The sequence below is a fragment of the Lynx canadensis genome, chromosome B4 (genome assembly GCF_007474595.2).
Source record: "Lynx canadensis isolate LIC74 chromosome B4, mLynCan4.pri.v2, whole genome shotgun sequence".
NCBI classification, from domain to species: domain Eukaryota; kingdom Metazoa; phylum Chordata; class Mammalia; order Carnivora; family Felidae; genus Lynx; species Lynx canadensis.
Window position 1 is genome coordinate 102,001,216 of NC_044309.1, and position 16,517 is coordinate 102,017,732.

At 37.2% G+C, this 16,517-nt stretch overlaps 1 protein-coding gene across 2 annotated transcripts in view; it reads left to right on the forward strand.

Moving 5' to 3' along the window:
• The window catches only part of SYT1 (synaptotagmin 1), a 557,800-nt gene that overhangs the window by 333,911 nt on the left and 207,372 nt on the right, over positions 1 to 16,517 (forward strand). For both annotated transcript variants that reach the window (XM_030323298.1, XM_030323299.1), the window contains exon 4: positions 6,531 to 6,713. In XM_030323298.1, coding sequence (XP_030179158.1) covers positions 6,548 to 6,713 — 166 coding nt within the window. In that variant the 5' untranslated portion in view covers positions 6,531 to 6,547. The remainder of the gene's footprint in view (positions 1 to 6,530; positions 6,714 to 16,517) is intronic.

Genomic DNA, 16,517 nt, shown 5'->3' on the forward strand with positions numbered 1-16,517 from the left:
TCTCCCCTTTGAAGGGAAGAAACTAAGAAGAAGAGAAAAGATAAGGAGAATAGGAGAGTTTTGATCAGAGAGAAGGAGAGAGAAAGAGAAATAGAGAAAGAAGGAAAACCAATAGGGCACTCAGTGGCTGCAGAGAAACAGGTTTACAAGAAGGGAGACAGAAGGCATATAGCACTTTGTACAGAGCCAGGAACTAGAGACTGTGGTGATGGTTCCTTGGGTGTACATTTATTACCAAGTCCATTAAGTTTCATACATTAAATATGTACAGCCCTTTGCAGGTCAGTCATGCTTCAATCTCAATAAACCAGTAAGTCAATAAATAAGTAGATTCCTAGGAAACGCGGCTGGTGAGCGTTCAGTATTTCCTTTCTGCTTGCGCTCTTTCAAAGACACTTTCATTATAAAAATCTACACACCTTTCAGTGTTCGTAGTGTGGTATTTTTAGGGTCGGGGAGAGATGCTGATTCTATACTCAAAGGCAGGCAGAGCCACTTATATTCAATGTGCAAAACTATTTATGAGAAATACTGTCTGAGAACCACACTCTAAAGCAAAATCCTCCCTGTACCTCTTAGGAGGCTTTTGTGGCTAAATAGGTAAAATCTGGAGGCAACTAGATCTACTTTGGAAAGAAAAGAAGAAAAAGACCCAGGAGCCTGTACTTTTTTATGGTTTATGAAGGTAGGTGGCCTGCTGTGCTTCCATTTGCTCCAAGGTCTGAAAACAACCTTTCATCTCTCGCCCTTTTACTGGGACTATCGCCAGAAGTCAGCTGTCATCACCATGAGAGGGACTATATAACTTCCAGTTTCCCTCTTCCTTCCTTCAAGAGAAAGTATCTATTTAAACTAGAGAGAAGATATACCTTAAGCCTGACATTCAAACATCTGCAAACTTGTGGAAGATTTGTATAATGCTGCTAGACTTCACTTACTGCCTAAAAATCCTTGGGTGTGGAAAGAATTTAAATGAAACCTCGACATTAGTTCTCTGCCACCACCCCCCCCCCCCCCCCCCCCGCCAAAAAAATCTTCCAGAGTGGGTGCCATAGGTCCATAGGTCAGATTCCTAGGGAGCTGTTCTGGGTCTCATGTAGCTTGCTGGGGAATGCTTCCTGGGTAGGGAAACTGGGAACGCAGGTTTGGGCAAAGCGAGTTTCTGAAAAACTGAGGTGCAGTCACCACAGGCTTTAGCTGATCCTATAGGGCCCTTCAGAGATAAAACTGAGGCAGGGGCCAGGCCTCTATACCAGCATCCACTCATCAGTTGGATGTGGGCTGTCCCTGGGGAAGTGGGTTTAACCTTGGGCGTGGCAGCTCCCTCCAGTCAAGGGAAATCATTGAGGAGAGATCACTCAGCTCTGAGCTGTCTTTAGGCAGCACTCTCTGAAACTAAGGGCCTCATTTCTGAAAGGAAGGGAGAGATTCATATGGCATCCTCTTATGGTTCCCACCTACACCTACAGAAGGTCAAGGAAAATTCTGATGGAATAAAATCACTACATTCTGCCCTCCATCTCAAAAATGCACTCTAACATATTCCATGGTATCTGCTGGATTCTCTATGATAATTACTTCAATAGTTACTTTCATTTTGGGGCATTTCTGCCTTTGAATGCTTTTTTTTAAGTAATATTTTCAGCATCTCTTTTACCTTTTTAATTTTTTTTTTTAACATTTATCCATTTTTGAGAGTGAGAGAGACAGAGCATGAGCAGGGGAGGGGCAGAGAGAGAGGGAGACGCAGAATCCGAAGCAGGCTCCAGGCTCTGAGCTGTTAGCACAGGGCCTGACACGGGGCTTGAACTCACGGACTGTGAGATCATGACCTGAGCTGAAGTAGGAAGCTTAAGCAACTGAGCCACCCAGGCGCCCCTCTTTTACCTTTTTCTCCTATTTGTTTTTTAACTTTGCATGTGATTATTATAAAATACAATACTTAAATGGAAATAGTGCTTTCTCCAAAAATCGTTATGTTTATGCAGTATGGTAGACAATCTCACTATATAATCTGATAAATCTGTATCAATTTATAGACCTAGAGATAGGCATAATTAAAGTCCTACTAAGAAGAATATAAGGGACAAAGGGAAGTTGTCATGGGAACCAAAAATCCTGATTTTCCTCATTTTGTACCATAAAAGTATTAACCTCTATGATACCTTAATATTTTTTCTACATTGTATTTTAACCACTGGTCACTTTGTATATTGTATTTGCTATATACATAGCTAAATCATCACTTCCTACAATTTAGCTTTTTACATTACATTTTAAAATAGTTTTTTTTAAATCTGGCACTAGGAAGTTAAACTCTTCCTCCAAGAAGCAGTTTTTCTTAAGAGCAAAATAGTGTTAAAGGTTTTTTTCTCTGTGTAATTTAAAATAGTTCAGATTTCTAATATATTGACAATGTAAACATACAGGAGAAAAAATGATTCTACCACAAATTTAACATTTTAAATTTATCTTTCCAACCTCTTTGATACTGAGTTTTTTATTTTGAAAAATTGGACATATTTCATATAATGTTCAATAATTTGCTTTTTTTCATCTAACACTTACAATGTATTTCCAGGTTTGTAAATATTTACCGTGAAGATAATTTTAACAACTTTATTTAACGGATTACCATAATTTTAAGTCTCTCTTTACATAGTTTCTGCTCTGTAATATGACAAATACGTTACAATAAACATCTTTAAATTGTACACCCCAGATTAATTCTTTACTGTGAAATCCTAGAAAAAGAATGTGTACTTCTACAGCTCTAAATGTATTTTTCTAAATGTTTATTTTTGAGACAGAACACAAGTGGGAGAAGGGCAGAGAGAGAGAGAGAGAGAGAGAGAGACAGAACCCAAAGCAGGCTCCAAGCTGTCAGCACAGAGCACAACACTAAACTCGAAATCACAATCAGTGAAGTCATGACCTGAGCCAAAGTCTAATCCTTAACCAACTGAGCCACCCAGGCGCTTAACACTTTTATAGCTTTTTCTATGCTGTTAGTTTGGCCTCCATAAAGTATTTTTCTATTCTATGGGCTTTCCCAATTGCTCACTTTTCTGAACCCTCACCTTCATATCTACATATACCCACATTTAGAAATGAATATATATTAGCTTATTGTTATTTTAAGTCTTAGGTTTTTGACTATTTGTGAAATTAAATGCTTATCAGGAGGATTTGTATTCCTTTCTTTGAGAACTGCTTCCTCGTGTCATTCGTACTGAACTTTCTCCTAGAGGGGAATTTATTTTTCTATCCAATATTATTTCTCTTGGCATATTTCAAGATGCCAAATTCCACTTTAACCAACTAAATGACTACACTCTAAAATTAAGTAACCCGTTTCCCATTGGCAAAAAAAGGACTTGTGTTTTCCATTTACTGGTAAACCAGTTCAAAAGAAAATCATAAACATCTTTCCAGTACCAATTTAATTGTTTAGTACTATGTAAGTGTTACTATTAGTCTAGTGGAAGGAACCTTGAATCAGGCTAAATCTTTGTAGGACAAATCACTTAACCTCTCCACATCCCAACTGTTTTCTGTAAAATAAGACCAAGTTGCTCTTCAGGGTGTAATGAGAATTGAGAATATTATACGAATGACAGTATTTTGGCACCCAGTAGGTCAGTAAGTGGCATCTTTAGTTTTCAATAGCCCCATTAGTTTTATTGTATCTTCAGATGTCCTTTGTTATAGTGGTAAAGTATAAGCTTTTTATTCCCATAAATATGAATTGAAGAGCCATGTAAATGCTCTAAGTTTTTCTATTTACAAACAGCATTATCTCTCAAAATATGAAGGAGTAAGAATATTAACAATCAGTCTCTTTGTCAGTATATTAGATCCTTAATTGCCCATTATATTTTTGTATTTTATGAAAGACTTTCATTTCACAGTTAAGAAAAAGGAGCATTGTCTATAATCTTTTCTTGATGTAATATAATTAGAAATAATAGAGATAATATCATTGACAAATAACAGTTGCAAGTTTATAGCTTTTACCTTTTTTGATAAAAACACTTCTAAAGCATACCTCATATCTGAAGAGGATTGGAAATATTCATTGCTTCATTAAAAAATATACTGAATATACTTCAAATCCAACTTCTATCAAACAAGTATTTTTTAAATAGTCTTTTAGATCATTCAACTCATATGTAGAGATGTTTTATATTCCATTATAAACTGGAGCAACATGAAAATATTCAACAACCTGAGTGGCAAAGGACCCAACCATCTGTGCACACAAAGGCTAGAAAGGAGTTTGGGGTGGCAGCTGATCAATCTAGATGACCAGCAACAATACCTCACTTCTAGAAGATGCAAAAATTGAACTGAAACCTAATTAGACAATATACCTTAATGATGGCACTGTTGTATGTAGGCATTTGCATTTACTGCAATAATTTCTTTCAAATTCTACAGTAAACCATGATTCTTCAAATATCCTCAACTATCCTATAGAGATAAGAAATAATGCATATCATATCTGGTAATTCTCACAGCAGAGGACCAAATTTAGTTTTTGAATACATACATACCAATATTTCATACATATGTATGTGTTTGTGTATATAATTCTAGTCTTAGCTGACTCACATGAAATATAAAAGTTTTGTTATTATCAATATCAGTAGTTTCACCTAAGTTATGCAAACCAGACTCCAAATTTTAGCAGGGAGACACATCCTAAGCTAAACGCAATCAGAAAATCAAGAAAACCTTCTAGAAAGTGACTTTGAGTTGGAGAAAAAACTACAGTTTTCCACCATCTGGAAAATTCTGGATTGCCAAGTATTACTAGGGAGGGTAAGAGGGGGGACAGAAGGACCGATTGACTGATCTATTGATACAGTCCTAAGCTCATTGAATAGATTACCTCACTGCATACTCAAAAACCTTCTGTCTTTGGTAGGATTATTCTCACTTTACAAATGAAGAAACTAAGGAACGGAGAAGATCTAAGCCCCTATCTGTCTAACTCTACCCTTTCACGTTATATTAGTAGCTACTAGTGGAAAATTAAAAGCTTTAAAAAAAATAACATTTGTAAAATGAAAACTGATTATCCGTGTGTATTTATGAGCCTCAGCCATCCCCTCCTTCTATGAAATCCAAAAATCTCTGGATTTTAAGATTATAATAATACATCCATACATCAGAGATTATTCTACTTACTGTTTATTTCCACTAAATACATAAGTATGCATAATTAATTCACAAAAGACTCTAAATCTATAAAAATCCTTTATCTCTTTTCTGGGTATTTCCATTTCTTTGCAAAAGGGACTTATAGGTCCATCAACTTTCCTGCTGAAACTATGAAGTTACTTTGCCCAGACATGTTTGTATTTATCTATTTCTGCCCCAAATTCTGTTCCCTTTCTTACCAGCACTGCCTGAAATCTTAAGTCATACAGTAAAATTCATTATTAAAGCCCAGAATATGTTTAGGTTGGAGAATAGGGCTTCAATCCTGCCTCTTTAGAACACCTTCTGCACTGCACATGTACTAAAAAAAATCCAGGTAAGACAGGTTTCAGTTTCTTTACATTTCAGAAGGCAGATAAATTAAGAGGTCAAATGTCCTATCAGAATGCACTCAGCCAAGAAATAGAACCAGAACTGAGGTCTTCTGTATTCAAGGCTAAGCGGTTTTCACTGGCTACCTTAGGGACTAATTGTTTTTTTTTTTTAATATTTTGGAGATAAACATTTAAAGTAATTGAATACATTAACTTAATAGAATAACTCAATAATCTAATCAAGATGAATCAACAGAAATGGTTTGCAGACAAGACATGTTTCATCATCATTTCCTTGATACATACAGTCAATCATGCCACATTTACAGTGGCTTCAAACATTTACCCAGCAAGACAACTGAATTATTGATCACAGTATTGTCTACAGTAAATGTCAAAAATAAATGACTGGGAGGAAAATGTACCATCAATAAATGAAATTCAAAAACTTCTCTAGGACACTCCTGATATCTTACAGTGTCCATGTTATACTAGTATTCTCTATAACCATTTTAAAAGTAACTAATATTTTGAATGCATGCTATCATTTATCAACATTTTGAATATAAATATTTAATCTTTCTTTCCTTTTAGAAAATACAAAATGTTCAGAGTATAGAGCATATATGTTGTCAGCACCTGTTTCATACACAGTTCTGTAATGTACAGGTTAGAAGTTAAATCCGCACAATAAATAACTGGCAGTATAAACAACTAGTAGATTTGACAGCTCACATAGTATTGTTGGGACAGTGTTTTCAGTAAGTACGTCTGGTCTTACCTTCTAGGAAAGACTCTCCACCGTGGTTCCATAAATACTTTATGAACCAACATAAAGTAATATGCTAATGATAGACTATTTACCCAGGGAGCAGGTGCACTCTCTAATGTGTTTCATCTCTGGTGCACCTTTGATGTGGGATCAGTTAAGCCATTTTGAATTGTTCTTTGTTTTATTTATTTATTTATTTTGCTTCCCTCCCCTCTTAGATTCACCTGAACCTAAAATGGTGAGCGAGAGTCACCATGAGGCCCTGGCAGCCCCGCCAGTCACCACTGTTGCGACTGTCCTACCACATAATGCCACAGAGCCAGCCAGTCCTGGGGAAGGAAAGGAAGATGCCTTTTCGAAGCTGAAGGAGAAGTTTATGAATGAGTTGCATAAAATTCCACGTAAGTACTATATATGGTTGGTAGAGTAAAAATAAATGCTTAAAAAATGATCTTATGCACGGGGCGGGGGGGGGGTGCTGGGGGACAGAACTCCTCTTAACTTACATTTGATTTTTGTTAATTGTTGGCAGGGTAGCATTCCAATAATAAAATGGAGTATTAGAAATGGAATATTTTTAAGTCTTTAAATATACTTTATACATGAAAGCCCAGTTTATAAAACATTTCTACCTTGTGTTTCATGCAGGTGGGGTCTTTTTTAAATGTCTATTTTTCTCTAGAATATTAATGTTTATGAGTTGTACTGTATATATTTTTAACTTGTATTTATGAAATTATTCCATTATAAAGATTATTCCTAAACAATGGCTAAAATGGACTTTCCAATATTGCAAGCTTGATTTCCTTTAATTTACTAATATATCAAAATCTTCTGCATGGTTTTTAAATGTTTCTTTGTTCTCATCAGGAAAACCTACACAAAAAACAATAACCTGTAGTTAAGCTTATTTGTATGAGTGCAGTGCTAAGTTCAAAACCAGTGGTGTTTAAATCTGAAACAGGTTTTTTTTTTTTTCTTCAGATGTGAACATTTATCATGAACTAGACATTTTTTTCAGATGCTGGGAAAACAGATTTTCCCACAAAGCTTATTCTAGTGAGGAAAAGAATAAATCCATCTAGATGCAAATATAGAAAGTCATGTGGTCATAAATAAGAGAAACTGAAGAAGAGTAGGTGGGATATGGAAGGGCATAGACGGTAAAACATTATTTTTTAGGATGAGCAGGGCTGGTTTCTTTTGTAAGGAACCCTGGAAGAAGTTGGGGGGGGGAGTTATAAAATGTAGGAATTCTGGACAAAGGCCCTTAGGCAAAAATCTGCCTGAAACAGCAAGGAGGAGCCCAGTGAGCCTTACGTAGAGTGAATAAGGTGGAGGTGGGCAGAAGGGGAACTCAGATTGTAGCACAGGCCGTATCATGTGAGCCTTGTCGATTATTCTATGTAACTTGAATCTCCTATGAGTGAAACAAAATGCCTCTGGAGGGTTTTGAGGAGAAGTGTCCCAGGATCTGACTCAAGTTTTTTAAAGATCATTCTAGCTACTGTGTTGAAAATGGGTTCTAGAAAGACAAGGACAGAAGATAAACAGGATGTTGCAATAATTCAGGTGAGAGATTTATCAATCCCTAAGAAAATTATTCTATAAGGACAATGAGAAACCAAGTGAAAAAAAAACTACAAGGAATCAACTTCTTATCCATCAGTGGCTAATAATTTATTGATCTGTCTACTGTTAACAAATTCAAGTTCATCCGAGAGACGCTCTCGGCATAGTTGCCAGTAATTACCATTCTCAACAGGAAGATCCATAACCTAGTAGAGGTGGAGATGGCCCAATAGATGAAGCCCTAGGATGAGAACCACAAGTTCTCTTTCCTGCTCTGCTACAAAGCTGATGGCTGATCCTGATACAACTTCAAGGTCGTAACTACAAGACACAAACCAAAATGCATGTATCATGGGGGCAAACTCTCACTTGAATATTTTACCAAAATGATTGCTTTAAGAGAGATGAGTTAGCAGAGAAAGAAATGAATAACATCAAATAAAATGCATACTCTGCCTGGTCTTGAACACCACCATCTCCTTCTTCAGAAGAGTAAACAATATGAGTGGTATGGCAATGTTATTAACTATAGGATTGAATGTTCCCCATGTAGCCAAAAAACTCATTCTCTCCTCTCCTTTAGGCTTTGCCTAAATGTCATCCTCTTAGTGAAGGACTTTCTCAACCATTCTACTTAAAATGATAACCCATTCATCCCACCTCATCTTTGCCAGCAATTCCTGTCCTCACCCTTGCTTTCTCACCATAGCACAGCTTTGCAGATGGTGCTATTTATTATTTGTTTTTAAATTGCTCTGGCTCCCTCCAAAATAGCATAAGCTCTATGAGAGCAAGGAATTGGGTCTGTTCTTTGTGGGGTTCGAGCACAGGTGGTGCCTGATACATAGGAGGCACTCCATATCTACTTGTTGAAGGAATAAATGAATGAATGTCAGTTTAACTTATGTCCTGAACCACCCTAGACTTTGAGGTCTTAAGATGCTGAAAAATCAAATCATCTTAAATATTTTTTAATTTTTAATGCTAGGAATTATTCCAGTGCTTGACTGTGTCATTTACACTGAAAAAAGCAAGTTGTTTTCATCTTTATAGCGACACTTCCATCTTTTAGCCTTTCCTACTTAGAGCCAACCATTCTGTACTTTATATTTCCATCCCATTTAGCAATAAGAAAATAGGCAGCTGGAAAAAAGTTATGAAATGCTCCCTTCTTTCCTTTCTTTCCCTTGACTAACTTCATTTCTTCCCAAGCTATTGACCCACTCCCATGTCCCTTTCTTAGACACTGGGCAGGAGACCCAGGTGATCCATTGTTCCTCCATGGAGGTTTACTTTTGATCAGCAATCTAATAGAACTTCAAAGGATCTGGGTAACTCCTATGAAAATACCACGCTGCTAGATCTATACTTGATTTAATAGAAAGGAACAAGTCAACTACCTAAATCTTAAAATATTATGGTAAATTAGAGTTAGAAAAACTTATATAAGTACAGCCATGTAGTTTTATCAAAAACTCATAACTGCATATTTTACACCTTTTTTTTTTCAACGTTTATTTATTTTTGGGACAGAGAGAGACAGAGCATGAACGGGGGAGGGGCAGAGAGAGAGGGAGACACAGAATCGGAAACAGGCTCCAGGCTCCGAGCCATCAGCCCAGAGCCCAACGCGGGGCTCGAACCCACGGACCGCGAGATCGTGACCTGGCTGAAGTCGGACGCTTAACCGACTGCGCCACCCAGGCGCCCCTTACACCTTTATTTTAATCTACCACAGTTTTTACTCCCTGTGTAAAAAATTTCTAATGGGATGTATACACAGGGAGCAACACTAAGCAAAAATAAAACATCCTGAAAATCAAATTCCTTTAGGAGCATATGTTATGTAAAGGTTATCACTTTTGACTTGGCATAATCTAGTGTGACACTAATGACAGGTAACAAATTAGAATATTAATTGATTTCAGTCTCTGAACTAAATCTTGGCTATCTGGCAGATGTGTTTTTTGCAAAATTGATAGCAAACAGCTTTAGTCTGTCACTTGAAATTCCCACTTGTGAGAAGAGAGGTGTCACAATGGCAAGGAGTTTGCATGTCATTAGTTGGGTAATCTGCACAGTCCAGCATGGAACATATTCAAACCAAATTGCCTGATGATATCATCCATAACACCATGGGGCTTAAAATTAAAAAAAAAAAAAGGAAAAGGAAATGGTACATGCTGAGCATTTTTATCTTTCAATTCATTCTGCACACTGTTATCTAAATGAAGCAGACAAGGTTTTTCAGAATGTTTCTTTATTTTGCAACTTTGATTGTAATATGACTGGGGTCATGGTTGGTTTGTAAAGCATGAACTCTGTGTCATCCAAATAGCTGTGATTAAGGTTTTGATATTCATGAGCTTCTTGAAGTAGAGTGCACCCTTCCTTGAGCACAGCAGAAAACCAAATATCCACAACCTGTCTCTTAGTGCAGAGTAAGAGTGGACGAAGGGTAATTGTGTACTTTTTGCAGAAACAATACTGGATAAAACGTTGAATGGAGGGATGGAAAACACAAGCTCTGGACTCAGACTGCATGGGTTCAAATCTAAGTTCTACCACATACGCGTGCTGTGACCTGGAATGTTCATCTTTCTGGGAATCAGTTTCTTCCTGTGTAAAATGGGGATGAAAACACTATCTCCACCACAAGTTTGTTGGATAAAGGGAGCAATGCATACAGAGCACTTAGCAGAGTGTGTGGCATGGCGTAAACATTCTGTAAATGTTAGCTAATATTAAACCCAAGCTGTCATTTTAACAAATCTATTTCCATGTTAGAAAAGCCCTCAGTTCCTGTCAGGTAGAAACCCAAATTATGAAAATTCCAAAACTTTGCAGCCAAATATGTGCACCTTGCATTCTCTAAACCCACTCCAGTGATGCCTGACCTAGGAAGATGAATTCTCTCATGGTGTTTCCTCTGCCCATTATCACCTCCAACTTTCCCTTTTTCTTTTTTAACTCCTGTAATTTCACTCACTCCTTCATTCCTTTTAGCCTATGCATATGCTCAAGGTTCACATATCTGAAAGAGCCTAGCAAAATTTGGCACACAGTAAGTGCTCAAGGAATGTTCATTTTTCTTCTTTCATGCACTAAAATTTTCTTCTCCTTACCTTACTCTCTGTCAAGCTACCATGCTGTCTTCTTCTTTCGTATCTACACCAAAATTTCTTGAAAAGCCTAACCTTGATCCCGACATCTATTTCTTCACATCCCATCAATGACTCACCTCCTTCCATGCTGATTTCCATCCTGCAAGTGACGTTAAAATTGTTTTCACTTGAGTCACCAGGTACATCTTGATGCATGATTATGAAGGTTATGATCAACCTTCGTTCAGTCAGATATTTTTGTATCACTAGCACTATCAGCCATCATCATCTGTAATTCTTGATTTCCAGGACCCTACTCTCATTTTCACGTCTTCCTTCTCCACCCACCCTTTCCATTCTTTCATTGACTGGTCCTCCTTTTTCATGGTCTTCCCTTCCCTAAAGTGGTACAGGATTGAGGATTACAATGTTAACCCAGTTCTGGTTTTTTTTTTGTTTGTTTATTTTGTTTTTTCAACATGCTCTTCCTGGGTGATATCACTCACCTAGTCTTTCAAATAAAGAGATCTCACTATTACCCTTGTCTCCCTTAATCTATTTCAGCTCCAATCCTATACCTGCAATTCATTTAAGTCCTGTTAATGCTGTTCATGAAAAACCTCTCAAAACCTGCCAGCACTCTCATGGTCCAGTGTCTTCTCTCATGTTTTTCTCTCTTCCGGGACTCCCTTTTCCCCATTAACACTGACACATTCTTTTATCATCCAAGAACCAGTTCAGATGTTATCACTTGGATGAGAAATTTCCTCATTTCCTAAGGCAGAATTATGTGAGTCTTCCTCCAACCTTCCAAAGCACTTCATGAAAATCTTTATCTTGGTTATTTGGTTTTGTTTGGGGCCTGTCCTTCTCACTGAAATGTAAATTGCTCAGAGATAGGAACCATTTCTCACACAGGTTTGTATTCCCAATACCTTGAAAATATCTGACACCACGCCAAAAACTGTATAGATATTATCATATTACAAATCTTACTATATCCAACATTATGCCCAATGGTCTTTGTGTCATGCTTGGAGAGGCTGATCTAGGAAATAATAGTTTTCGAACCATCTTAAGCAAATGAAATATTATAAAAGCCTATATTTATAACATGAATTAAGCAAATCAAGCTGCTGTGGTGAGTTAAAAGTGTCTTCCTCGCTCACCCTCACATCGGCAGCAACAAAGACACCTAGATGTATGAAACACCTTTGAAAGCAGTGGCCTGGAAAAGGAGCAGGTAAAGCAATGTTATCCCTCATAGCAACAGCCAATGACACCCGACAACCAGTAGTGATGTAGGTGGTTAAGTATGGCACAAACAAATCAGTGATGAAAAACGTAGTCCAGTAACTTTGTTTTCCCTCAAGCGACTGCAGGATGAACGTGATATCATTGTCGCAGATCATGTAACTGCTTTATGTTAATGTTGTAAACGTAATGCTGATGCAAGAAGAATTTCAAGACTAAATGAAGAGAAAACCCTTAGGAACATACAGGAATCCACAGCATGTGAATAACACAATTACTGTAATGATTGCCAGTCTTTAGTGAGGACTTAATGTGGAAACATGTGCTGTGCATTCTGTAAAATCAACCTGCATTCTGCCTTGTGAAAACTCTACTAGGTGAGAAAAATTATCCTCATTTTACACATAAGAAAGCTCAGGCTTAGTAAGGTAAGTGGTTTGTCTAAGGAAGTTACACATGGTACAGATGGTAGGTACAGAACTATGTCAGGAAAAATCTTGCAATTTATGACTATGCCCTAACAGAACATCACCGACTGCAAACCATCTCCATCATTCCTCATCACAACTAAGACGTGAAACTATTAGGGTCTTTTGTGTCTGTGCAGATATATTGCTTGATATTTGTCTTTTGATAGGTTTTAATGTTTGCTAGGTTTCAAAAGACTGAATACTTGGAACACAAATTTAATACTAATTAAGAGTTTCTCATTACATTATCTGGATTTGAAGCAGGTACTCATTCACCTTATGCTTCTGCAGTTATTTTACTGGCCCCACTTACTCAGACTGTCATGTTAATAACTCATGACTACCCAAGTACTAATAGTTAGATTTTGTTTCGTTGCACCGATGAACTCTGTAGATGACTCAGCTTCAGTTCTCATCTGTTGACTCAATTCTTCCTCACACTTCAGAAAAGCACTAGCTAAAATGTTAAATGTTATTATTCATTGTTAACTTCTAGTAAATTGAAATATCTCTAAGTAAAAAACCTTACAATAACGATGAGTGTTATTTGCAGGGCAAAGCAAGTCCTTCGTTAATACTGAGGGGCTTCAACAATGCAATGGCTGAAGGAATCAATTGGGGCAAGAACACTGAGGTATAAGGGTTACAATTCATCACAGCACGATGTAGTAATCTGTGCTTATATTCAAAGGTTTTTCATTAAATTTTAGTTTATTTCATCATCTTTTTAAGTTTAATTCTGGTTCAAAACGTAGGAAATATCTGTGTGTGTGAATACAGACAGAGAGAGAAAAATATTTAAAAGCTCCCATTGCTAAAAACTTAATCCTATAGCACTGAGTCAGTTTGGTTCTCAGTAGAGTTGGCATGGCCTCCTGCAGAATATTCTGAATATTCATCCGGCCACGTTTAGAGTGCTAAAAAATGGGCATACAGGAAAGCAACTGGCATTTAAAGGCCATGGGCCTACGAGCGTACAAATCTTGCAATGTGAGAGACAGTTTCACACAATGAAAACTATTCCCACATTCTGCACAATTTTCAAAATCTCCAAAGGACACACGTATAGAAGGAAACCCTGTTTATAATTATCTAAGCCGAGAACAACTTGACATATAAACATAGCACAATGTGGTTTTGCATGATTTTAATATAAACAGAATATTCTAGCTTTTAGTGTAACGTTCACCCAGCTTCTGATCTTTTATTTTCTCCCGATTTTTCAAAATCTCCTCTCTTACTTCTCTAAATCCAAAATCCCTTTTAGCAGCTGCAAGCATGTGATTATTTCATCGCATCTTCCAGTATAGTTATACCTGAAGATCTTCATAGTGAAATAAATTCCATTATAAACTTTCGTTTTTCGTTTTTACTTTCCTTATTTTCTTGATTTGTAAAAATTATATATGTAAACAATTTGTATTATTATTTATTCTTGGTGAGTAAAGGAACATTATAAAATATTTGTTATAAACTGGGACATTGTGTATAATACTGATTTTAAAGTCTGCAGTAGGATTCCTTCAACAGCCTGTGTTCAATGTGGAAACATAACAAAGCATATGCTACTGATATTTCAGGAAAGTTGTTTAAATGTGTCCTTGAATTTCGTTTCCCTCTTGGGTGCCGATTATGCAGAAAATTCCCCCAAGAAATTCATGCCTTTAAATGAACTAGTGTTGAGGGATTTTACAAACTTCCAAAGCATAGGTAATACAAAGCGACAGTGAACACATAAAGCCACCAGGCGTATTAAGATCTCAGCTAAGTTTCTAAACCTTATTTAGCTATATTCTATTAGCATTTCAAAGATATTAAGTACATACACCTGAGGACAAGGGGAGTGGATATTTTGGACATACAATAAAAGTAACTCAGAAACTACCTTGCTGAAATACTTTACAAATACACAAATATATTTTTAAACAGCTTTAAACGTCCACTCCTCAACTTATACCAGGTGCATGTCAAAACAGAGGAACATTTTCACGAGAGGAAGCCTGAATCCAAATGGAAATGTATAAAGAAAGCAACAGAAAGAGAGAATCTGAGAGACCCTGGCTTTCTCCTCACTCTTAACGATGATGCAGATCTTTTGTTGTGGGGCTGACAGATTTGTGCCAGTTTCTATTCAATGGGACAAAGAATTTAAAAGCAGAAACCAGAGGGGAGAACTATGATGTACTATTACGTATAGATCTTTAGCACTTGACTTTATTTTTTTGTTCTGATTCTCATGTGTGAAAATACCATACTGAACGATTTAAATGTGGTATCTTCTGATCTCACATGCATCCCCAGTCTGCCTGTTAGGTGAACTTAGAGAAGTATAAACAATTTAAAAGACAGTGGCCCATTTACAGGTTTCCTCACCAAACACTTTGAATGAAACTGCTGTCCTGGCAGAATTTCAATCCATTTAAACCCTCTCCCTTTTTCTTTTCTCTTTCCAGCTGTTTGCACACATATGAGTTAAAAACAAAAGAAGGGGGGCAATGGTAAACTACAAATAACAGAAACATATTTGCCTTGGTAAATATGCCGTTTACCCAAAGTAGTGTGTGCCTGTCCACGGAAACTTAGAAAAGATCCAGGATCTCAGTGTAGTGAACCTCAACTGACTGACTTGTATTGCTCAATGCCCTGAAAGTAAATTTTATGGTAATAATTTCCTTTTCATAAGGATAAGATCGAGTTCTATAAATATCAGGAAACCATTACAGTGAATTAGAAACATTATTGTTATAATCATGTAACTATTACTCCCTAAATTCTTCAGTACAATTTAGCAGCCCTGAATGTTAACACTTTGTCCAGAATGCTATATAAATCACTCAGATTCTGGCCCAGTATTAGTTACTAACCCGAGTAGGGACAGCATTGTTTGCTATGACTAAAGGCCAAGGTGTGAGTTCTAGAGTTGGTCTGTCTGGGTATGAAATCATGGTCCTGTCATGACTAGTGTCTGACCTTGGGCACATCATTTAATCTCTCTGTAAAATAAGAATAATAATAATAACCTCTGGGAAGGTATGAGCATAGTGGTATTAATATATAAAGTATTACATATATAAATACTATTCAAAATTCAAACTTCCAATATATATTTATATAGCACCTACTATGTATGAGGCTGTATATGACAGGCTAAGGATCTCAATCTCAATCAAAGCACATAATTTCAAGGCCTTGTTTCTAGGCCTTGGTGGCATTATGGATTCCTAATTCTGCCAGAGGACCTCTAAATTAAAATACTTTAGCAAGACATCCATGCTTTTTTTTTTTTTTTTTTTTTTTTTTTTATTTTTGGGACAGAGAGAGACAGAGCATGAACGGGGGAGGGGCAGAGAGAGAGGGAGACACAGAATCGGAAACAGGCTCCAGGCTCCGAGCCATCAGCCCAGAGCCCGACGCGGGGCTCGAACTCACGGACCGCGAGATCGTGACCTGGCTGAAGTCGGACGCTTAACCGACTGCGCCACCCAGGCGCCCCAAGACATCCATGACTTTTTATGAGACGATCTGATATGGCTTGTACACACATTCCCAGTTCACGGCCCACCCTTCACCCACACACATTTTCCTTCAGCTTCACAGAAATCCTTAGAGTTACTGAATTTATTATCCAGAGTGTTCCAAGCTTCCAGGTCTCGGTACAAATTCTCTCCTAAAATGTCTTGCTTATCTGGCTGGACTGCTTCCAGTTATCCTTCAGAACTCCACTCCATTTTAAAAGTCTTCCTGTCGCCTCCTAATCTATGAGTGAGCAATTCGCCTTTTGTAATAAGTCTTCATTTTATACGCG